At 37.0% G+C, this 24,690-nt stretch overlaps 2 protein-coding genes across 5 annotated transcripts in view; one reads left to right on the plus strand and one right to left on the minus strand.

The window, feature by feature from the left end:
* Positions 1–3,634, plus strand: part of LOC132273810 (GDSL esterase/lipase At1g29670-like) — a 4,968-nt gene extending 1,334 nt beyond the window's left edge. The window contains exons 2-4 of the mRNA XM_059774885.1: positions 96–329; positions 2,878–3,130; positions 3,302–3,634. Coding sequence (XP_059630868.1) covers positions 96–329; positions 2,878–3,130; positions 3,302–3,522 — 708 coding nt within the window. The 3' untranslated portion in view covers positions 3,523–3,634. The remainder of the gene's footprint in view (positions 1–95; positions 330–2,877; positions 3,131–3,301) is intronic.
* Positions 3,635–4,189: 555 nt separating this feature from the next.
* On the minus strand, positions 4,190–23,534 carry LOC132273809 (probable magnesium transporter NIPA1). 4 transcript variants are annotated; one of them, XR_009470260.1, is made up of 11 exons: positions 23,092–23,227; positions 20,554–22,087; positions 13,831–13,887; positions 13,631–13,721; positions 13,327–13,487; positions 13,082–13,209; positions 12,297–12,434; positions 9,382–9,474; positions 9,186–9,303; positions 4,598–4,902; positions 4,190–4,438 (listed from the first exon to the last, which is right to left on the minus strand). XR_009470260.1 is itself a non-coding variant. In XM_059774884.1 (10 exons), exons 2-10 carry the CDS (start codon positions 21,239–21,241, stop codon positions 4,775–4,777), a joined length of 1,602 nt encoding a protein of 533 aa, XP_059630867.1. In that variant the 5' UTR covers positions 21,242–22,087; positions 23,092–23,227; the 3' UTR covers positions 4,190–4,774. The 4 variants fall into 4 exon arrangements, 1 of the variants encoding a protein (XP_059630867.1); XR_009470259.1 differs by having other exon boundaries at positions 4,190–4,467; XR_009470261.1 differs by lacking the exon at positions 20,554–22,087 and having other exon boundaries at positions 4,190–4,467; positions 23,092–23,534.
* Between the last annotated feature and the right edge of the window lie 1,156 nt (positions 23,535–24,690).

Raw genomic sequence — 24,690 nt, forward strand, 5'->3', positions numbered from 1 at the left:
GCTAGAAAATTAGCTACATGTCTTAACCTGACCTGCTGACTCAAAACAGATCAAGTTTATGCTAATATACTCGTGCTTTACATACATTAATTCAGGGAAATGTGATCAGTTTAAATCAGCAAATAAGAGAGTTTGAGGAAGTGACTCTGCCGGACTTGGAGAAGCAGCTGGGGTGCAATAGCAGAGAATCACTTCCCCACTACCTGTTTGTGGTGGGAAGTGGCGGGAACGACTACTCACTCAATTATTTTTTGACTAGATCCGCGAGCAATGTGAGTCTTGAAGTTTTCACTGCCAATCTCACCAACAACCTCTCTCTCCAACTCAAGGTACTCTTATAATGCCAAGTTCACTCAATTATGTGCATCACCTAATATTTATGTTCAGATCAGGGGCAGAGCCAGAAATATAAAGTTAGGAAGCCAAATTACTAAGTATAAGATTGAAGTAACAAATTTTTTTTAGTGCATTTTAGACTTTTTTTTTTTTTGTTTTTTCATTAATATGTCTATAAATGATATGTAAAGAAAAAATAAAGAGAACAACATATGACAATCAATTAAAATATTTTTTTCTATTTTCAACTCATAACAAACAATATATATATATATATATTTGTGTGTGTATAATAATAAAACTGAATATTGTATGAAGAATATAAATAGAGTATAAATATGTTATATCAAGATTACAATGATAACCTTCCCAAAAAAAAACAGGATTTGTTAGACTTTGAGGAATTAACACAAGTAATTTCTTTTACAAACCATCTTTAATAACCATAAATAAGTAACAAAAATAAGTATTTTTTAAAAAAAATTTAGGAGGCCAAATTTAATTTTTCTATAATAAATTACCATTAATAATTATAAATATATACTATTAATAGAAGTTATAGAAAATTTTGAGGGGCCAATTTAAATCTTAAATTTTTCTATACTAAATTACCTTTAAGTATAAATATAAACCACTAATAGAGGTTACGGAAATATTTTTTTTGGGTTTATGGGGGGTGGGGGAGGGGGGAATAAGCCTAATAAAGTTATATTTGGTTGCATGGTCATAAAAAAAATTAGAATTAGAAATGAATTTTTTTCTAATTCTAATTTCACCTCTCCAACGCGTTTGATTCAGTATTCTCAAATGCAATATTAATCTTAATCTTACTCTAAACCCATATCCCTACCTCTGTTACATTGAGTTTTTTATCATTGTAGAATTCAATAACTCATTTAGATTTAAAAAGTACTTTAATACTCCCTCCGTTCCAAAATAAGTGTTCATCTTAAAAACTGTGAAGATTGATACTTATTTTGGAATAAAGAAAGTAGCATATTTCAAGTTGGGCATCACAGTTCCCAAGATTTTTACCTATTTTGAAACAGAGGTAGTAGCATATTTAACATCACGTGTGATCAAGTTAGTAGAGCGTCTAACTTTACGAGTAGGTGTGCCCATATTTGAATCACATATTCTCTTAGTTTATTCGAAAAATATTAATAATAATAATAATGTTGTTCTTATTCGTATATAAATAATTGAAATTGTCCGACCATCTAACTCTATGTCATGGCTCAATCTTGCAACTCATCCTTCCATAGCTGCACCTTTAATTATGAATCATTTGTATTTAATGTCCCATTTGTTCCTCCAATGTGGTCAACATTTAAACACAAATTCAATTGATTTGTGGTGTAAAGGTGTGACAAATTGATTCAGGAATTGACTATGAGGTCCCTACCACAATTTGCATAGATTTGCATAATCTGATGGGGGAAAGGATTTCATCCAACTACCTCTGTGCAGGACTGACATGAAATTAATATCCCTATTTATTTGCTAAAACAACTCCCATTATTTTTTGGGGCCACAAGTTGGCACAAATTAATGACCATCAAGCACCACACTTTCAAGAAAAAAAAAATTGGGCACTTTTTATAGCCACCATTAAATTTCACCTAATGGTTGCATTCCAACAAAAAGTGTCACTCTTTTGTAACCTTATATTTTTATAATAATTTTTTAATTATAATAATAAGAAATAAATTTTCAAATATATCCTTCAATGCAAGTGTCATATTATAGGAGTGTTCGAAAGTCCGTATTTGAGCTTTACAAACTCTCCTTCCCTTCTAACAACTAATTTCTAAAATTTTTATCATAATTATATATTTACCCCTTCAATAGTGGGTCTACATAAATTTTAATTACTTTTATAACTTTAAGATAAGGAGAGTAAATTAAAAATATTAAAAATATAATACGTTGAATTTTAAATTAGGGCAGCCAAAATGGAAAAGGTGGACACTTTTTTGTGAGAAGAAGGGAGTATCTTTGAAATGTAATAAATATACTATTATTTGTATACGACAAGATATATTGGTTGATAACATTAATGACAAAATATTAGCCGTGTCAAAGTTGATCACAGAAATAATAAATAGATAGACTGAACTCCAATAACAGAAGTTGTAAGACCCAATTTAGACCGAACGTAAATTCAATTAGACATTTCTAAAACAGTTATGAGTTTCACCACCTTCTACCATTTGACAATAATTGGAAGCAAGGACGAACCCAATATAGGCCTATTGGGGGTGGGCAATTGCCCCTATTGAATTTTTTTTCCTTTTTGTATTTTATACCTATTAATTTTATTTTTTTAATTTATATACCTAAAAAATTAAATTTTGCCCCTACTAAAATTATAGAAAAACTTCAATATTGTCTAAAACAAATTTAAACAATGTAAGAGTTACTCCACTGCATGTACCCTTTTGCTACAAACATTAATTGCCATATTTCATATTCCTAATACATATCAAGAGTTGTTGACTCATTTGCACTTTGTTTTGCCTTCTCATTTCAATGATGCAGAAACTGTATAGCTTAGGTGCTCGGAAGTTTGTGCTCATGTCGATCAATCCCAACGGGTGTAGTCCGATGGTACGGGCGAGACAGCCGGAGCAGAAGGGTTGTGTGGAGGAACAGAACGAGGCTGCTCTCCTCTACAATGCCCACTTGAAGTCATTGGTGGATCTCATCAAGCCACAAATGCCTGCTTCTAACCTTGTTTTTGTCAACACTAACAAGATGATCATGGACATCATCGCAAATCCTGCATCTAAAGGTAAATTTACCATCCAAGTTACCAAAAGACACTAAAACAAACAAAGTTAAATGAGTAATTCTGATTGAGAAAAAACAGTCGTTTATCTCAATGATTGCCACATCAGTCAGTAAACCACGTTTCTGCATTTCTATCATTTTTCTTATATATTATATTCATGGTGGTTTGCAGGCTTCAACGATACAAACAATGCCTGTTGTGACGTCGATGATGTAACAGGATCTTTATGCAGAAGAGGAGGGTCAACATGTGCAACAAGAAGCACTCATTTGTATTTTGATGGTTTGCATCCAACTGAAGCTGTGAATGTTCAGATAGCAGCAAAGGCTTATGCTTCCACTCTGACATCTGAAGTTTATCCCATCAATGTTAAACAACTCTCCCTGATTTAGATTTCTCAACCTTTTCTTTTGTTGTTTGATCTAGCTTAGAACTTGAACAATGTAATAATATATAGTATATTATGGCAGTATATATATATATATATATATATAGACTCTCTCTCTATATATCTAGTTGATTGAAATCGGAGACATGCCACCCAAACTCTTCTTTTTTTGTTAGGCAAGTACTCGCTCACACTTTTGTCCACACACCGGGCTTGAAGACTATTGAGCTAGAGGTGTCTCCACCCAAACTCTTCTTCTTTTTTTATCAGGTAAGTACTCGCTCACACTTTTGCCCACACCCCCGGGCTTGAACCCCTCCTATCCTCGTGGGAAGTTATACTATTGGGGTAGAGGCCACACCCAAGTTGCACAAAATGAACCTGAAAATGTACAAATGTAGTACATGATAGACCTTTCGATGGTAAAAGGTTGGCCAAATCAGCTGAAATTCTACATCAATTGTGGTGTGTTACAAGGAAGCTGAGAGAACTATGACCTGTGTTCAAAACCCTTGCAAAAAAATTAACCACCCATCTATGATCTAACCATTGCAATCAAAAAGCTCATTCTACCACAGTAACATTACACCCAGTAAAATATTATCTCTTGCTACCATTTATGTCAAAATTATCAGAGTTCACAGGACACCAACAAAGCTGACAGGCATGAGTAAAATGAAATTCGATCAAATTCTAAATCCTTCTTTCAACTAACAATTACACAAAGTATAACCTGTCTATTATATGATCAAATTGTTAAGAGACTTAAGTCTACTGGCAACACAAAATTTTCGCATCATGAATACGGATCACTGATGGAAGCATCGAACTGCTACTACGTACATGAGAAGAAAAAAATGGTAACTCTTTGCATTGGCAGAAAAAGGTCTAACCATTGTTACGGTCCCCACGCTCGTGGCCTGATATGTACAAATAATACACTATGAACCTATGGTAGAGAAATAAATACAAAACAAAGAATAAATTAGTCATAATTATCTAATTAACTGATGTGCGTTTAAACCCAATAAAGAAATGCAAAAAATATATTTGGCTTCCAAAAGGAAAAAATCAATTACCACAAAAAATCTGCTTTGCACAGTCAACACTTGACCCTCGTGCTATGAAGTTGATAGATGAGAAATGTTGTCAATGTTGCTGTTGGAGTGCTTTATATGCAAGTCCCTGGCGTCAGCTTGCAAAAGTTGCATTGGGCTGGGAGAGATAAGACATTGATACCCCGGATATCCGTTGCTTTACTTGAAATAATCTTGTCTAATTATTGCAACATATTCAGGGTGTAACTCATCAGTGTCTTTCTGCTTCCATATTTCACCATTGGAATGGATAAGCCAGGATATTTGAGGGGAAAGTGATGAATACTCTGCACATTATCAAATAGCAACAGATTTGTGAGCTTTAAGTTTTAAAGTTTCTTAAGAACTAAATCTATCAGAAGTCTGATTCACGTGAGTGACAAAATAGACCATTGCAAATTCGAGGTGACAATTTATGCCCAAACCCATTAAACCGCCCAAACCGGCCCACTAAAATTAAATCATTGGGTGACTAATTTAAAGTGAGTGGGTCACTAATGGGTAAAAAGTAGGTACCCATTACAATTCATGGGTCAATAATGGCTACATGTGACAATCTGGATTCTCAATAATCAGCGTCATTTGCTAAGTGCCTGATATTATTGTTTGCAACTCCAAATTGAGACTCAAAAAATCATATGTACATTCTTACATTTCATCACCAGATCGGAATGCATAGCAAGTGAATAAGATTTGCGAGGCCCCCTTCAATCGGACAAATTGAAGGCAGATCTCCTTACCAAGAGCAGAGCAAAAGGACAACAGAATTTCTCACAAGTTTCTTCTTCACAAGAAGACCTTGTGTTTCTATCTTTTTCCCCATTCATTTAATATCATTGTCATCATTCATCAATGACTACAAGAAATTATAATTGCTTTTTATAACTCTTAGTTTCTTAAACAGAGGGTACTACACGGAAATTCAAGATTCTATTTAGAACTACTCACTTTATCAAGGACATGGGACCAGTCTCAAGAAGTACACTCATCCATGGTATACCATATGGCAATGGTGGCTACACTAAGGGGAACTAATTAGATTAGATTTTCCGCACTTTTCATTACAATGCAACCCTAGAAGTCTAGACACTTCACATCACCAGTTGCCCAACAGCCAGTTTCTAGTTCCTACTTCACTATAGCCGGTACTCGCACAATACCAGGGTAGCCAACAAAAGTCAATCTATGAAGCATGGATACCAACACAAGACACATGTACAGCACAAAATGGAAATAACGAAATAGCAAACCTCAAAAAAATAGGACAAGAACATGGCGGGAATACAATAGAAATAATAAAATAATATATTATTATGTATTCAAAAAATTACTTTTGTTCATTTTATCCACATTATGATGAATGCAATCACTAATTTGGAGCTTAAAATTGGATAGCTGCTGTCTTTGCTTAACCCCATATTATTTTTGTATTAACCCATAATATAATCTAAAAAATAAAACTCCAGGACACTCCTTGATGCGTCGAACACGACTGATTGTGTCCCAAACCATGTCATGTCTGACACTGCCAAGAGTGTGCGTGCTTCCTAGTCGCAATTCACATTGGTGAACCAAAACAAAGTGACAATGAAATGTCTGTTTGTGCACAATAACTATGAAGCAAGGATGTTTGTAAGTACGGACAATGCAATACAATAAATTCTAAAAAGAAACGATATGGACACTGCAAGACCACTACATATATATATATATATATATACATGCATATGTTGTACTAATGTAGAAATGAATAAAAATAAAAAATTATTTGTATCAATAATAATTATTTGTCATGATATAGGTATTATTACTAATTTCTCTTATAAAAAATATATAAGAAAACCAAGCTAAATGTATTCGATAAGTATCGATATCTGATATGCTCCCCTTATAGAATTATCCCTACTTCATAGCTTATTACACTATATCATAGTCCAATAATGTGAAAAGGACATTAAGCCTGGGTGAAATGGCAATTGCTTATGGCATCCCTCTGGTGTGCTGGCTGTTCTGGGATGAATGTTGGTGTTGGTTGGTTTTGATGGGAAGAGATTGTTGTTAGAGAAAGACTGCTTTTGCTTGGAAAATGATGTTGATTTTTTGTAAAATTAGAGCAAGAATTTAGTCTTGATAAAAAATTAAATAATTTTTTTAGGAAAAATGTGAGAATGTTCAGGGGTAGTGATTTGGCTTATTGAGAAGCTTAGAAAGAAATGATACTCTGTTCTTGGAGAAAAATTAGGAGCAATACTTCATTTTTAGGAAAGGATTAGAACATGAGAAGTAAAGTGAACTATTTCCGTAAGTGCTTAAACAAATGTCAAACATGGAAACCGTCGCAAAGAGTATCAAAAACATCTACTACTATTAATGCGGAGAGGGCCTTATGTGTCATATCATTCTACATTCCAAATGTGAAGTTATTATTACTTTTTTTTTTATATGCATCTAAGTGTAGTTGTTTTAAGCTGCTATCCTAACTAAAAACATTGCTCCTAAGAAGTATGGACATGAACAACGGACACAGATACAAATGAAAACATTGACTTGAAAAATCTTAAAATCAGAACATGAACATGGCAATGACATGGCAATAAAATATATTTTTGTATAAAAAAAATATATATTACGTGCCAAATAAATGTTCTATGATTGAAAGATGAAATTGGAACTTGTTAGTCATTTAATTTGAGTTTCCCATGTTGCAAACAAAATTGAATAATGTGATAAAAATATATATATTTGAATGTATGTGTTTTTTCATTTGTGCATTTGTTCATGATAAAGGGTTAATTGCACAAAATCCTCTAAACTATAAAAAAAAATGTGCACGTTACCAACAACAAAAACAACCACCAAAAAAAATTTGCATGTAACCTTTAAATAATACTAACCCCTAAAGTATTGAAAGTATGTAAATAGGGCAATTAGCCTAACGGCCATCAGGTGGCTGTTAAATGTGTATTAAAAATTACTAAACTGAACTGAAGATTAACTGCATAAAACCCCCAGAACTATAATAAATATGCACGTTGCCTCCTTGAACAACGGGTGATATACAAACGAAATTTTATAATTCAGGAAAGATTTATGCATTTAATCTAAAAGAATAAAAGATAATTTTGTTTTCTCAAGGTCAATGTTATAACCGCTTATTTCTTAACTATAACATGGCGGAAGGGAATGATTTTGTGATATTTCAAGGTGGTGGATATCCCCTTAAAGTTTAGTATATCAAAGTGATATGCAAGTTTTTAATAGTTCAGAGGAGTTATGCAATTGAACCATATATAAATGATATATAAACCATTATTTTTACTTCAATTATACTTTGTTTCAATTTTGAAAAGGATATCTTATATACATTAATCACGTGTTAGAACAGTTCAAGAAGTGTTTTAAAATAAGGATTTTATTTTTAAATTATGGAGACGTAGAAGATGTGTAAGACACATGTCAAAAAGTACTTTCAAAGAATCAGAGTCCGACATACATACACGTGTCCGAGACAAATACAACTACTTCTTAGATACGTCCTTACTTCTTGTGATGTTGTGGCCCGAATTGGTTCCAAATCGCATTGTGACCCATTTTTTGCTTGCGGCGTGTACCCTTTAGTACTCTCTTGTAGCCCGATATATAAGGGCGTTTAGGGTTTGAAGGGGCATATTGAAAGACACTGAAAATCATAGAAAAGAGAGTGAGAGCTGGGGTTTGAGGGCTGAAAATTGTAATCTCCTAATTTTCGCATAGAGAAACCTTTTGCCGGATCTTCACATTGGACATAAACAGGACTTGTGTCGAACCACGCTAAATCTTTGTGTTCTTTGTGTGGCGTGTTTATTTTCTGTCGTGTTTCGTGATTGTTTATTGGGTTCGCTGCGTTTGTCGTAACACTTCTACATTTGGGTAAATTGGTGCAAACTGATTCGGTCATGACATACATAAACAAAAGGGAAGTACCTAGCATAATCTGGTCGGCGTTACGAGCTGGGCAGTGTCTAGACGTCAAGACTATTCCTGATATCGGGAGGGCCACCTCTGAGGGTCCCCGCTGTGTCATACTCAGGAGGAGGCCGGGTCTTCAGTTGATTCACTCCCTATTGTTTGTCCATTGGCTTTCACAGGGATTTGGCTTGGCCTAGTTCAAAAATGGGCAGAGGAACCTTCCAATGTTGATGACTTCTGAGACTGATGTTCAATGACGTTATGGATGGAGTCCTTGGGATCGACATAACCACATAACCAACTTCACAACTTTGACTTTCTGATGAAAAAACCTAGTGCATCTTTCATTTTCCTTTAACCATGTCACTTAACGATTTTTGGCACCACATTTCCGTGACTGGGCGCCCAAAGACCTATGCAAATAGCCTACATGCCTACACGTTCACATTGGCATGAATTTGAAAATACTTAGGTGAAGCCCTACATATAGCAATTATTACTCAGCATAGGAATGAATCACTTTTCAAGAGAATCGAACCAAAACAAGTGCAAAGCAAATGTAACCCTCAAACCTACTGTTATGCAATGTATCCATTCATATTCTTGTGTTTGCATATAGTACCTGCAGTAGGAGGTGGATCTGGTTCTCTCGTACTATGCAAGACCATAGTACCTGAAAGCACAGTAATGAATCCACAAAGCACTGAAACAATACTGCCAGCACTTTGACCAGACCAATCCTAGAAATAGCAGAAATTTACATTACAGCCTGAAATAGATAAGCGAAGCAACTCCAAGGCAAGAAATCACAGAAGTACCTTAAACATTATGGCACTAGCAAATATTGTGAAAGATGTAAACATTGCATAATAGATTGGAGAAACAATCGCTGTGTTGAAAGTATCCAAAGCCTAGAGAATATCAAAAGTCAGTCAATAAAGACATAATTTTCTAGATCAGAGCTGCACAACAAGTCAAAAAATAAAACAAATAATAATAATGTAAACCATAAAAACAAGAAAGCTTTTGTCTGTACATAGAACTTTGGGCAAAGTTCAATCCAAACAATGCTTAGCATAACTTTCTTATGTTGCATGCAATTTTAGTGTATTGTCTTCAACTATTTTCTCAAAATGTTGCCACTATTGGTCTAGATTTATTCACCTGTTCTTTCATTATTATACTAAATAGAAATATTGCAGATTTAATGTTTAACCAAACTGTTTAAAGATCATTAGGAAACCCATGAGGTATGAGCAGTTATTGATATTATGGAACAAAGATAACATTTAATGTTGGTGAAGATAAGATACTTTTATTGTCAAACGAAACAGATTGTGACTAATCAAAATAAAAGTGATTGTAGGCTGATAAATATCTGTAACTTAAAATATATAGAAACAGGATGCCTAAATCATTTAATACATAGAAAATGACATCAATGCTTATCAATGACCATTTCTATAAATATACGTGATGTTTCATTCCTTCTTGGGATTTCATCAATCCCCCAAGCAATCTTCAATCCAAGAGGTGAAATCCATTGATATTATGGAACAAAGATAACATTTAATGTTGGTGAAGATAAGATACTTTTATTGTCAAACGAAACAGATTGAGACTAATTAAAATAAAAAGTGAGTGTAGGCTGACAAATATCTGTAAGCTTAAAAAGATGCCTAAATCATTTAATAAGAAAATGATATCAATGCTTATCAATGACCATTTCCATGAATATACATGACGTTTCATTCCTTCTTCGGATTTCATCAATCCCCCAAGCAATCTTCAATCCAAGAGGTGAACTCCAGAGTTGAATTTGTTTGAAATTTCTCCTACACTAAGTTTTCTATCTTTTTCCCTTACCTTACTGTTTTCATGTTATTATTGTAGAGCAACTTATCACCAAAAAAAAGAAAAAAAAAATATGTTATTCTTGTAGAGAATGTTGCCTTTCCATGTAATTCTCTTTTGATGTATGTCAATGTAGTTTCGTATGCATATTTGTTTGTTTAAGAAATTGCATATATATAGATGCGTACTCAATTTCACATTTGCAAATACAACATAAAAGTATGGTTTAATTAGAAAAACTGCAAAGAATTACAAACTTGGGTGCAGTTGGACCAGATAAAGATCTGATTTTTCCTGACGATCATGTGTGATGATTTTTTTCTTCTCGTTCATTCAAGATATCATGCAAAGGAAATACTGCCATAACCCCAGTTATTAGTTCCAGAAAGAACTCCTTAATTTACGAAGTTATCCACTGTTCACAACAATGGTGCTACATCGTTGTATATTAATACACTATAATTATTATTCAATATGTCCCATTTAAAATAAACATTCCAACATTAAAAATTTCAACCAAGGACGGAAGATTCTCCAACTTCCTATAGATAAATCAGAACTTTTATATTTAAGCTATCCCCCTTGACAATAAGAGGAAACAACTAAATAGTATTAAATTCTGAGAAAGTACAGAGAAGTTAATGTTCACTCCTGCCTTCTTTAAATATTTAAATGTCTTTAAGAAGATATTCTAATTTTCAAAGAAAATGAGAACATTATGTAATTATCCAATCTAGAAGAAGGAGATGCCCATAAAGGAAAATATAATATTCTTACGTTATTTATGGAAAAAAATCATTTCTGAAAATCTGTCAAAATAGCCAAATTATAATATAATATGGAATGCAGCATGTATAGTTTCATGTACTATATCTGTGTATCATGTAATCATGTATCACAACGCATCAAATTGCAACATGTATCTTTCTTTTTTTTCCCTGAATACAACATGTATCTTTCTACATTCAATGAATGTCACAGCTTAAAGTATTTATCATGTATTATACTATGTGGATAATGAAGAAGTTAGGGAGCCTAATAAAATCGCATCACCCCTTCAACGTAATCTGCCGAGAGAGAGAGAGAGACAGAGAGAAAGAGCGATGCGTTGATTATGGAAGATGGTAATAATGGGAAGACAAATGTTGGGAAAATTCACTCAACGGTTCTCTAACATTATGAGGCAGCAAAGGAAAGCGAAGCCCCATGATTAGGCAAAGGTGTCTAGGTATTAGATGATTAGGTTCCATATGGTGGGAAGTACTGAAAGAACCATATGAACATGCATGGACCTAATTGGCAATGAAATTTCCATTTATGGCCCCTCTGAACTTTACGTAGAGATATACAGGTTGAATACCCAACAAAATATGCATATGGAGAATCCTTTAGCTAGAATTATCTTCACAATATATGGTTTTTGGAATTCTGACTGATCATTTGAATGGCAAGGAACAAACTAATCCAGGATGATCAGTAATTTCTAATGCAAACACTGAAAAATTAAACCATTTCCCGTTTATATCCTAAAGATGTCGTCTATGGAGCAAAAAGACTATATTGTTTTAATATAATTTGCATACATCTACTCTGTAGCCCAATTTGCAGCATTGTTGCCTCAATTACTGGTCAAAATTTTGTCGTTCCGACCATGAGCCTTTAATGACTTTAGAGTTTTCATTCAGAAAATTCTGTACATACTAGAATCACCAAACTTATCCTCCAAATTGCAATCTTCAAATTTGAAAAGAGTGTTTATCAAAAAGAAAAAACATATTGAAAAATTAGGAGCATTAATATGCATTTGAATACTATCTTCACTTCACACTTTTTAATACCACATTTAAAAAAATTAGGAACAAAGGAAGAAGGAACTGACCTTGTTTAAGTAATTCAAACTAGTGACTATGCATGTAACTGCAACCATTAGAAAAACCCATGTTTGGAAATGTGTCACCTGGCTTGAACCCTCCAATGTGAGTTTTATGGCGATGCCTATTGCTTTGATACTCATAACCTGCAAAAGAGCACCAAAAGATTTCACATCAAGCTCATGCCATGATTACTAACCATGGACTAAAATATCTTTAAAGGGTGTATATTGCTGAATGCATTTTAAAAATACAAGTGTCCAAGATTTTTGAATTAAAAAGAATGATGATATTTTTTCCAATAATAACCAAGAAATATAATGATATGTACAAATTTTTCAATCCCCTTCAAATTGTGTCTTTATTTTTATTAAAAATCATCTCCATATATACAAGATAAAACATTCTATCTTTGAGAGACATGGATCATGCTAGCATGATGCCACGCCTGCATTTACAGAGTAACAAATTTCAAAATACAAAATAAAAATCATCTCAATATACACTCTCCCAGACATCACATTAGCATAATGCACAACACCTACACGAGTAAATTTCTATGCTGGTAAGATGGCAAACTTCAGTCTTAATTAACTCAAGGGGCCATTCTTTCCACAAGAAGCGCCCTTCAAAGACTGGGCCCTTTGCTTTGGTGCAGCCATGATAAATCTCCCCTTCCCATGATGTTCACTTATTTGCCATCCCTTATACACACCAACACACACATATGCGAAGGATGTGGCAAAAAATAGAAGGGTAGAGTGATGATCTTGAAGTATACAAGACCACTTACCGTTAAAGATCCAATTATGGAACAAATGCCAATATAAACCATTATGTTTGTCTGCCCATAGCGTGGTGCATAAAACAAAACCAGTACCAACACTATAGCTATTGCTGAAGCTGTATACAAAAGAAAAGCTGGACCAAAAAAATTAAGATTATCGATAGAAATAATCTAGAATTTTATTTGATACAAAGAAGTGAATTAAAAAGAAAAAAAAATCAAGAAACAGCAATTGAAATACATCAGTTCACCTGGTTGTGTTGCTAAATCCCAGATCTCTTCTACCGAACTTATACTATGTTCACTAGGTGCATGAAGCACAATCACGGTAGACCCCACCACACACAAAACACACCCCAGTATTCCCATTTTCCGCATTTTCTCTTTCAATAAGAAATGTGCTAGAACAGCGCTGAGAATGAAAGGAAAAAAAAAAAAAAAACACAACAAACTTCACAATATTAAGTTACTTTCACATCAAGGTTCACAACATTAACTAGATTAAGAAACTTGCTAAATTTTGAGACTGTGGACTTATCAATATAACAGATTTACCTAACAATTATACTCAATGCTCCAAGTGGTGTTACAAGCACAGCAGGAGCATATATGTAAGCTATGAAGTTGGCAAACTCTCCAACAATCACTGCCAAAATTTGGAGAAAAGAAACAAATATCCCAATTCACATTTCCTGAAAATCTTACAGAAGAAATAGCTCTACTTAATGATTAAAATTGTTTAGAGCAAGACTTACTGGTGATCAAGCCAATCCACCAAAGTGGCTGAAGCAGGTAACTGTATCCACCCGAACCTTCATTTAACAAACAAATAATCCACTATTACAATAAAATCAAATAAATAGACCAGACTTGCATACCATTTATACAGTACATGTGACTAGCCTTATCTATATAGAAAGTTTCCATATTAGTGTGAAAAATTGAAGGAATCGCATATGATAGGTTGCCTTTAAATTTGAGAAGCACGGACACTTCCAATGAGAAGCCTTGTCTGTGTTGGACACTGTTAAGACACCAATACCTTCCAGATTCTCATGAACAAGTGTTTGACGCATCTTGAACATGTCAATAATTTAAATATAGATTTCTTAATTTTGGATACATGGTCGACCCTTTTTGGACACCAATCAAATGTGACCAATAAACCTGAGAATTCATATATGACTTTATATTTAATAAGAAAAAATAAATTGAAAGTTTATTAAGAATTTAAATTTTTTATCACATTTATATAAATAGAAATAAGATATAGTAAAGTACATCAAAGAAGTTGGTACAAGATTAAGAAAGAAGTATATCGTAATTATGTAAGTAAATACACATATCCACATGCACACATCTCATATATATGTTGTATCCCTGCCATTTCGTTGTCAACGTAACAGCAGAGACAATGAAGCATGGAAGTGGTACAAGATATGGATATGACACCATACAGATACAACGATATGACTAATTTTTGAAATAAGATATGAGTATGATAAGGACATGTCAATATATTATATATTAATGTAAATATGTATAAAAATCAAAATATATATAAGTATTTAGGTATAAATTTACAATAGTAATTGTTTGTCACGTTATATATATTGTTACTAATATTTCCGTATGAAAAAATTATGACAACCAAGCAAAGTGTTATATTGCATGGATAAATTTTGAAATAAATTCGTAATTGTTGCCCAAACAATAACCCAAGAACGGGGTGAATTGGGACTTTTTGGTAAACCATAGTAGATTTTTAGCTTTTATCAAACCCTTGGTGTGCGAATAGATATAGCAAATGTGAGTGCAAATATAAGTGCAACATCTAAAAGTAAAGAGATAAGGATAGAGAAATGCAAACACGAAGAACACCAAGTCGTAACGTGGTTTGGCACCCCCGCCTATGTCCACACCTCAAGAGCACCTCTCGAGGATTTCAAAATCCACTATACCACTTTCCTTCACAAGTTGAGAGAGAACCTTCACAGCTCTCCTTCAAAGAAAGCAAACCTTTACAAAGCTTCACAAGCTTGTCTCTCTTTGCTAAGTTAGCACCTCACCAAGACTTCAAGGGTTGCACCAACCCTTTTACAACAAGAGATATCTCTCAATGGATAGAAGCTCTCACTTTAGAGTAATGAATGTAACAAGTGATGAAAGCTTAAACCTCAATTCTAGAGTATGAAGGTATGAATGCTCAGCGAGGTATTCAAGAATATTGAAAAGGTATTTGTACATGACCAAATTTTCCGAGAAGTACCGGATATATGTTTGCAATAAATTATTCATTTTCAATTTATGGATACATTTAAGAAGTATCGCACATGCATCTGCGAATACCCGAGTGTCACTATCCGATACAGACACAATATGATCACATTCCCCCCCCCCAATCGGATGGATTTGGTATGCCCCTGATTGGACTAGGGGTGGGGATGGTATATAGAATTAAAACCCGACTCGGGTTCGGGGTGCGGACGGATTTAAAGTTAAATCTGCCCCGCCCAATTATATATAAGATACACATATACCCTTGTATATAGTGTATATCCCTTTACTACCCTCATATATAGAGAGAGTATATTCTAGAGACTAGCGTTTTGACTTCTTCTCATTTGCCTTCTAGGCAATACCAGTGTACCATTAGTTGCGGCGCCCCCTCTCAGACCAGCTTGCCCCGACGGTGAATCTGCAATAAATGCTACTTTCCGATGGCATTCATGGCTTAGGGTTCCGGTGAGGGTCCTCTCTTGCTCTTGTTCTATTATTACCATTCATAGGTTAGAGTTTATAAGTTTTGAGAACTCTTTCGATTCCTAATATCTCTCTCCCTCTCTCTACGTGTTCTTTAAAAATATATGTTCAGTATGGTAATTCTTTTTTTTTTTTTTTTGATAAATAAAATTTTATTAAAAAACGCTCAAAAGGGGAGCAAATCCCAAGAAAAATACAAAAGACCACAAAGGCCTCAAGCCTTCAAGGAGGCCAAAAAGTTAACAATCTCCTCCAACGATCTATGATCTCTCCCTGAAACCCAACAAAAAAGAGTGGAAAGAATCGAGAATTTAAGCACCGAAATCGACATCGCCTTTCCTTCAAAATATCTCCTATTCCTTTCAAGCCAAATACACCACCACACACAAAGCGGTGTAGCCCTCCACGCATCCTGACTGTGAGCCCCCATAGGGCAACCTCTCCACGCCTCAATCAACCCTCTAGCAGATCCTGGCATAACCCAAGAAAACCCAAATAAGCCAATCATCAAATCCCAACACTCTCTAGCCAAAGAGCAATGAATGAGAAGGTGATCCACTGATTCCTCATCACGAAGACACATATAACAACGATTGACCACCACCTGGCTTCTCCTTCTCAAATTATCCTGGGTTAAGATCCTACCCAGAACTGAAGTCCACACAAAAAAAGCCACCTTGAAAGGAGCCTTAAAACACCAAATAGACTTCCAAGGAAAACGAACTCCAGGATCAAATGAGAGACACCTGAAGAAAGACCTCACCTCAAAACGCCCTGAGAGTTTGCAACCCAAGACCAACAATCCGAATCCTCCTCCACAATTCTCTGGCGATACAACAGCTCCAAGAAACGAATGGCCTCCTCGATCTCCCAATCCTGAAAGAAACGCCTAAATCGAACATCCCAAACCAGTCTCCCATTATCAAGATGATAATAGTTGACCACCATGGCCTGCCTATCTGAAGCAATCCCGTAAAGCTGAGGAAAAGCGAGAGCGATAGGAACATCTCCACACCACACATCCTCCCAAAAACAAATCCTCCTCCCATCTCTAAGTCGAAACCGAATGTGTTTGGAAAATTCATCCCAACCCTTCCGAATAAATTTCCAGACCCCCAACCCCCGAGGATCCCTCACTTCCAGAGAACTCCACCCTCCTCCCATTTCCCCAAAACGACAAGCCACAACCCTCCTCCATAGCCAATGTTTATCCACACCAAACCTCCACAACCATTTCCCAAGGAGGGCCTTATTAAAAGGCACCAATCTACGGAGACCCAACCCACCATTCCGAATTGGCCTGCAAACCTATTCCCATCGCACCAAATGAAACTTAAACTCTTCACCTCTACCCCCCCACAGAAAATTACGCTACAACCTCTCAATCCTCTCCGCAACTGAAGAGGGAATCTAAAATAGAGAGAAAAAATAAGTAGGAAGGCAAGAGAGGGTGCTCTTAATCAGAGTGACCCTGCCGCCATTGGAAAGATACTACTTCTTCCAACCGGCCAACCTTCTCTCAAATCTATCCACCACTAGGTCCCAAATCCCCACACACCTCGAAGGAGCACCCAGAGGCAAACCTAAGTAAGAAATGGGAAATGAACCAGTACGACAACCAAGAATGTCAGCAAAAGCCTCAATCTCAGGGACCTCTCCAACCGGCACCAAAACACTCTTGCCCACATTCACCTTAAGGCAGGAGACAACTTGGAACCAAATCAAAACACATTTCAGATATCTAATCTGGGACACATTCGCATCACAAAGAACTAAAGTGTCATCAGCAAACATCAAATGAGAGATCTCCAACTGAGAAGCAGCATCCCTGCCACCCGAAAGCCCCTCAAAAGACCCAACTCGGTAGCCCTTCTCATCAATCTACTAAGGGCCTCCATCACAAACAAAAACAAGAAGGGGGAGAGAGGATCCCCTTGTCTCAAGCCCCTCGAGCTAGAGAAAAAACCGGTAGGAGCACCATTAACAAGGATCGAAAAGCGAGCACTGGAAATACAAAAGTGCATCCATCTCCTCCACCTATCACCGAACCCCATCCTCTCCATCAAGTAAAGAAGGAAGCTCCAACTCACGTGGTCATACGCCTTCTCAATGTCCAACTTACAAAGAACACCTGGGACCCCACTACGCAATCTAGAGTCCACACACACACTTGCAATAAGGACTGAATCCAAAATCTAACGGCCTCCAACAAAAGCGTTTTGAGAGTCCGAAATGATGCCATCCAAAACTTTCCTCAATCTTGAAGCAAGCACCTTGGCAATCAACTTGTAGATACAACCCACCAAACTAATAGGGCGAAAATCCCTAACATCCAACGCCCACAACAAACAACCCCCCCCCCCCCCCCCCCCCCCCCCCCCCCAAAACCCCCTTTTCAGAATGAGAGCAATGAACGTGGCATTCAAGCTTTTCTCAAAAGATCCCCGAGAATGGAAAGCATGAAAAGTGCCCATCACCTCCCCTTTAACCACCTCCCAGCACTCCAGAAGAAATCTCATGGTAAATCCATCTGGACCTGGGGCTTTATCCCCATTACAACTCTTCAAAGCAATCAGAACTTCCTCCTCAGAAAAAGGCAACTCCAAACCCAAGCACTCCTCAGAAATAGAGTCAAACTGCATCCCTTCAAGCAAAAGTCTCCACTCAACAGTCTCTGTGAACAACTTCTCAAAAAACTCTGAAAATCCTTTGCAGATCTCCTCCTCCTTACAAAAAATAACCCCCTCAACCCGAATCCTCCCTATATGATTGCCTCTTCTATGAGCATTGGCCAATCTGTGGAAATTTTTTGTGTTTCTATCCCACTCCTTAAGCCACAAGGCTCGAGATTTTTGCCTCCACGAGATCTCCTCCATGATTGCAATCTCAGTAAACTCCGTCTTGCACTCCGCCCTCCTAACCTTCAAAGCTTCCACCAAATCCCCTTGACCCTCCATCCGGTCAATAGCCACAATCTCAGCAAGAACCTGATTTTTTCTCCATTCCAGATTCCTAAAGACCTCTTTATTCCAAGTCTTAAGATTCTCCTTTAAGAGACGCAATCTGCCTGCAAGCACATGACTAGGGGTGCCAACTACACCATACCCCTCCCACCAAAGACGGACCCTCTCCAGAAAACCCTTAGCTCGCAACCACATATTATCGAATATGAAAGAACGTCTACAACACAACCCGCCACAATCCAACATCAACAGAACATGGTCAAAGATAAGACGAGCCAAAGTAGCCTGAACAACATCAGAGAACCTCTCCTCCCACTCCCCCGACACAAGGAATCTGTCAATCCGAGAAAGGGTAGGGGGAGAGCGACCACTGGACCAAGTAAACGGTCCTCCAACCAAAGGCAAATCAACCAGCCCAAACTCATCAATAAACTCCGAAAAAGCCTCCATATCAAACGTCCACCTACCTCCCGTTAACCTCTCAAACGGAGAGCGAACAACATTGAAGTCCCCTCCAATACACCAAGGCAAACACCATCGACTTCTGATCTCCCCCAACTCCTCCCAAAGCAAGTGGTGCTCACCGTCCTCCGAAGGACCATAAACACCCGAAAAAACCCAATGAACACCATCCTCTACCAAAGCAAGAATGCATGAAACAGAGAAACGCCCAACCTGAGCATCCACTTTAGACACCCATCTGTTATCCCACATGATCAAGATGCCCCCCGAGGAACCAATAGCATCCAAAGCAATCCACTCCACAAATCTCCCACCCCAAAGACTCCTTACAATCTTATCAGACATCGAAGCAAGTTTGGTCTCTTGGAGACACACCACATGACCCCCACCTTTACGAAGAACCGACTTAACCACTTTCCTTCTAACCGGGTCATTGAGACCCCGGACATTTCATGAAAGAATTTGTAGCTTCATAGGGAAACACTTGGAAAAGCAAACCCTCCCCTCCTTCCACCACCTCTCCCTCCTGATCTGGACCCCCTATTTCTCCTTTCATACCCTCTCTCCTCCTGCAACCCTAACTTACCACCCACATTTTCCTTAAAATGAGAATTGAGAACATCATTAAACAAACACATCGCCTCATCCACCTTACCCTCAAAAGAACACCCAACAAAGGGCCCACTTCAAAACCCTTCTCCCTCACCCACTCCTCCTCAAGGTCATTCATTCCAACATCAGTCGAGTCTCTAACCTAATTCCCCTCGGGCGGAACAACAGCCAAAGGGACAGCCAAATTCATTGCTTGTTCTAAGTCTTCCCATGGAATCATGCCCGAGTCCCCATTAAAGGAAGAACCTGCAGCTCCCTCCCAATCATCAAGAATAGAAGAGGAATGCGAGCAAAACTGCGAAACAGGCTCCTCCTCTGTCAAAACGCCTCCTGAATCACAAAGAAAACCTTTCAAAGCCAAATGGTCATGTAACTCCTTCAACAAAACAGAGGCTGTTTCATCATCAAGCTTCACCTTCACATCCCGACCTACACAAACCGTAACTCCCTCACACATACCTTCACTTCGCCAAGAGAAACCAAGCCTATTCCCAGAATCACCATCATGCCTTTCAGCAAAAACCGAGTCCCTCTCAACCACGGTGCTAAGGAATGAGATACAGTGGCTGTCCCACCCATCTCCCATCCCAATGAAGTTCGACACCCCCAAAAAAGGAGAAGAAGTAGAAAAAGAGCACGGCTTAGGAGGAGAAGTATCAGAAGGAACTGAAAACATACCCGGATCGAAACCCGACTGCGAAGATGCCACCCATTTTTGTTTATCCTTTCGTGACCACTTTTTGCCAAGAGCGGGAAGGATAATCTTTTTCTTAGGCAAACGATGTCTCAGCACCGGATCCTTCACTCGCTGATCAACCTTGACTCTCGCTTTCATCGAACCAGCAGCACAAGGATCTCTATCATCTCTCGAGGAAGAAAAGGGCTCAAACATGTTAGACACCAACCCAGATCCACAACTCGGCCCACTCTTCAACCCCGGAAACCCACCAACAAAAACATCTTTAGAAGATTGGGCGCTCGGCCCACCATCCACATCACAAGAAACTTGCACACCACAGTTCAAATCCATAGAACCAGAAATAGGCCTTTTAGAAACTGAAATAGGCCTTTTAGGCCCAAAAAGCGGCCCAACAGACTCAAGCACATCATTACAAGAAACAAAAGCCCCATTACCAAGTCCACCATCAAGCCCAACTGAATGGGAAGCCGAATTTGAAATGATCGTGGGTACAGCTGTTCTCCACGAGAAACGGACAAGGCCTGAGCGCCAACCACATGGATGGTCTGGAAACCTCCCCCTCCCACACGCCTGCTGAGCGTGGAAACCACCACGTCGTCTTGTTTGATCCCACTGCTGCACAAAAGGCCGACAACCATTTCTGGCGAGACCTCCGCCCCACTGCATCTTCCGAAACCCTTCTTACCGTCGGCGATTCGGCAAATAAGGAAGCCCTTCCTTTCGATTCTGATTGAAGATCCTTCTAAAGCACTCCGAATTACGAATCCATAGCACGTCTCTCCATTCCTTCCATACCTGGAACTCTACCATTCCTTTTTTCCCCATGGATTCCCACCGCAGCTATTCTTTCTCCTTAAGCAAGTGCGAACCATCACCGCCTTCCAAGCTATCTGTCGTCGGAACAAGCTCGGGATGCTTCTCCTCCCAAATAGACACCTTATAGCAGAATTGGTCATCATAAATGAACACAAACGGAGGGCAAACCCTACCATCAGAGACGGTGATTCGAACTCTTTCAGCGTCTAAAGCTTCATCAGCATCCACCCAAATAAACCCACCACAAAGATCGCCAACTATCACGAATAGAGCATGACTCCAAAGGTAGAGAAGAAGACCGTACAGCGTCACCTTCTTCAGCCCCTTCTCTTTCAACACCTCCGAGCACCCTACCCTAAAACTCCAAGCTTCCAAACAAAGAGATGTCGTTCCCCAGTCACGGCGACCCCCCTTGAGAACTCGAGATGCTTCCGTCGAGGAGGGAAACCGGAAAAGCAATAAAGAATCCGGCAGAGGCGAGACCGTCACACCAGAGGAGACCTTCCAAGCACGCGAGGCCCAAGCTGCAATTTGAGCCCCATCACCCACTTCCTTATCAAATTTCCCTACCAGACACGACCGAAGGTCTTCTCTTCTTCTTCGTACCGAATCATCATCCAAGAAAATCGATGGGTCTCTATACGGATTTGCAGATCTAGCAGATCCACCTTGGAACAAGCGTGGCAATCTAGCAACCTCCAAGAAAGAGCGCATGACAGAGAAAAAGAACCAAACCAGACAAACAACCAACAGCAACCACATCAGAGTTTTTTTTTTCACTAGCTTACACTACAGAAGATACAATCAACCAAATTGCCAAAATGGTAATTAAGTACACAGAGATCGGTATACGAACCAAGATTCAAAAATATAAAGCCATTCCAATCAAATTTGTAAAAAATTTAAAATCGTTTATACCCATTAAATGGGGTGGGGACAGTATCCAAAATCCCTTCCCGGGACGGGGATGGTATTCTTACCAAAAACCCCACCCGGATTTGGGACGGGGATGGGGTGATTGATGGTATCCAACTTGATCTTGTGATGTTACAAGTCAACGTGCTGAACTTATCGCAAAATTATAGGCATTAGAAAGTTCAAAGAACTAACTTTTAGCAAATTTATTTATATGTTTGTGCAGTTAGTTTATACAACCTATATATTCTACACTACAGCATGGAATTCAAACACTTTTACTTCTGATCAGTTACCACACAAATTTTAAAGTCCTTATACTACCATTATTATCTTCATATCATGCTCCCCAACTCTCACACCTAAAGTCATCCCAAGCACCGCAAATGTGGCACCTAGCTATTTCCTCCAAAAAAAAATCCTAATAAAATTGAAACTCTCATCTCATATTCCAATAGAATTTGGTAACTTCTCACATGTAGCACACTTCCAACCTTCAAGCACTACAAAAAAATCAAGCTACCCAATAAATTTCAATCATAATCTGAGCCGTTTGTCCCCCAGTTCAATATATGAAACAAAATAACACAATTTCATTTGTTACATGCCAACAAAAACTTCACTCTTCACTGCTAACAGTATAAATTAAATAGTCCTTTCTATTCATGCTGAAATGGTGAGAGAACTGAGTCAACATATATATCAAGTAAATGAGTAAATTTTGCACCAAATAAGCAGATTATGAGGCCAAAAAAGTGCAATTGAGTATTGAAATTTCTACTTACTAGCACGAGGACCGGACGCTCCGGCTCTCTGGAGACCCTTTTTCTTGAAAATGAAGCTGGATCCAATGAAGGCGCTGGAACCGACGGCGAGACCTAACCCTATCAAATTATCAGTATCCATGACCGACACAAATCTAGGGTTTGATCACTGGGAAACGGATCTTTCATCTGAACAATTGAGGTCCAACATCCAAAACTAGGGTTGGTTTTTGTCAGCAACCCTAGTTTTGTATACAGAGCAAGCAAGAAAAGATGCGTGTGTGAATCGAGAGTCACATATATTACACAAATGAAGCGAGGACGTTCATTACCTGTCAGTCCCAAGTCCAAACTAGGGTTGTTATCTGTCAGCATATATATATAGTTTTTCTCCTTAAACGGGACTGTCTCAGATTAAACCATTGGAATGAGAGTACCAACAGTAATCCTAGAGATCTTGTGGCTGTGTAATGACAAGCCAGAAATTTATTTCAAATTTTCAAGTTAAATAGGATAGTGAAGTTAAAAAGAAAAATATATATTTCCGTTTGGAATAAATGTTAGAATAAAAAAATAAAAAAAAATTATTAGTCTAAAAATTGCCGACAGAAAAAGCATTTGGTGACCATTATAATAAGTATTTTTTACAATCAAATTATTTCTTAAATAATTTGTAACAATATTTATTAAAATACTTATATTACTAATTTTATAATAATATCCTTGTTACTGTATTTGATAATAGAATTTTATTAATGACCGAGTATAATTATCTTTATAAAAAATAGAAAGGACAAAATTTTTAATGAAAAAGAATTAGTTAAGATATTCAATATCTACTCACAACTCAGTTTTGAAAGCTCTAAATTTTAGTTTTATTCCAAAGCTTTACTAAACTAAATTTTGATAATTATTAAAAGCGCTTTTAATGATTATCAAAACACGTCTAAACGCAATTTTTCAAAATAAAAACGTTTTTAAGTAGTAGGGAGCAATCTCAAACTCACTCATTATTTTTTAATATGTTTGTTAACAATATTGTTTAAAACATTTTTGTTACTAATTTTAAAATAATGCCCACTTTAACGAAGTGATAACTTTAAGACTTTATAAAAGAGGCAATAAAATGTCTTTATAAAAATAAAAAGGAATAAATATGTGTAACAAAAACAATATAGAACCTTTATTCAAAACGTAACATCATTCTTTACTAAAGCTGTTATTATCAAATTTAGTAATATAACATTAATGTAAAATTAGCCATAAAAGTTTTTAAAAAATATTATTATAAAATAATTTAATTATAAAAAAAACTATTATAATATATCACCAAACTTACTTAATACTCTCTGCTAACAATAATTTTGTAACATGATAAAAGCGTTTTATTCAGAGGGAACAACTTTTGTTCGATTAATTAATTTATAATAGATATTTACTTTTCTATGATTAATTTTTATATATATATATATATATATATATATATATTTCTGTCTGTTCTTATCATGCACACAAAAGACATAAATGCCACTGTTTAAAGACAAGGAAATGGCGGCAAATCTTTCAAAGTCGTCTCATATATGCTTTGCGTCAAAAAAACCAAAAAAAGTAATTAATGTG

The sequence above is a fragment of the Cornus florida genome, unplaced genomic scaffold (assembly GCF_030987335.1).
Source record: "Cornus florida cultivar Cherokee Brave unplaced genomic scaffold, ASM3098733v1 CherokeeBrave_3.0.0_Hap2_Chr09, whole genome shotgun sequence".
In the NCBI taxonomy this organism is placed as follows: Eukaryota; Viridiplantae; Streptophyta; class Magnoliopsida; order Cornales; family Cornaceae; genus Cornus; species Cornus florida.

Coding starts and splice junctions, on each gene's coding strand:
- LOC132273809 (XM_059774884.1), bottom strand. CDS start 21,241: ATGCAGTGGGGCGGAGGTCTCGCCAGAAATGGTTGTCGGCCTTTTGTG. Junction 9,475..12,296: donor GTTTGAATTACTTAAACAAG/GTCAGTTCCTTC, acceptor GATATTCTCTAG/GCTTTGGATACTTTCAACAC. Junction 4,903..9,185: donor AGATCCACCTCCTACTGCAG/GTACTATATGCA, acceptor GATAATGTGCAG/AGTATTCATCACTTTCCCCT.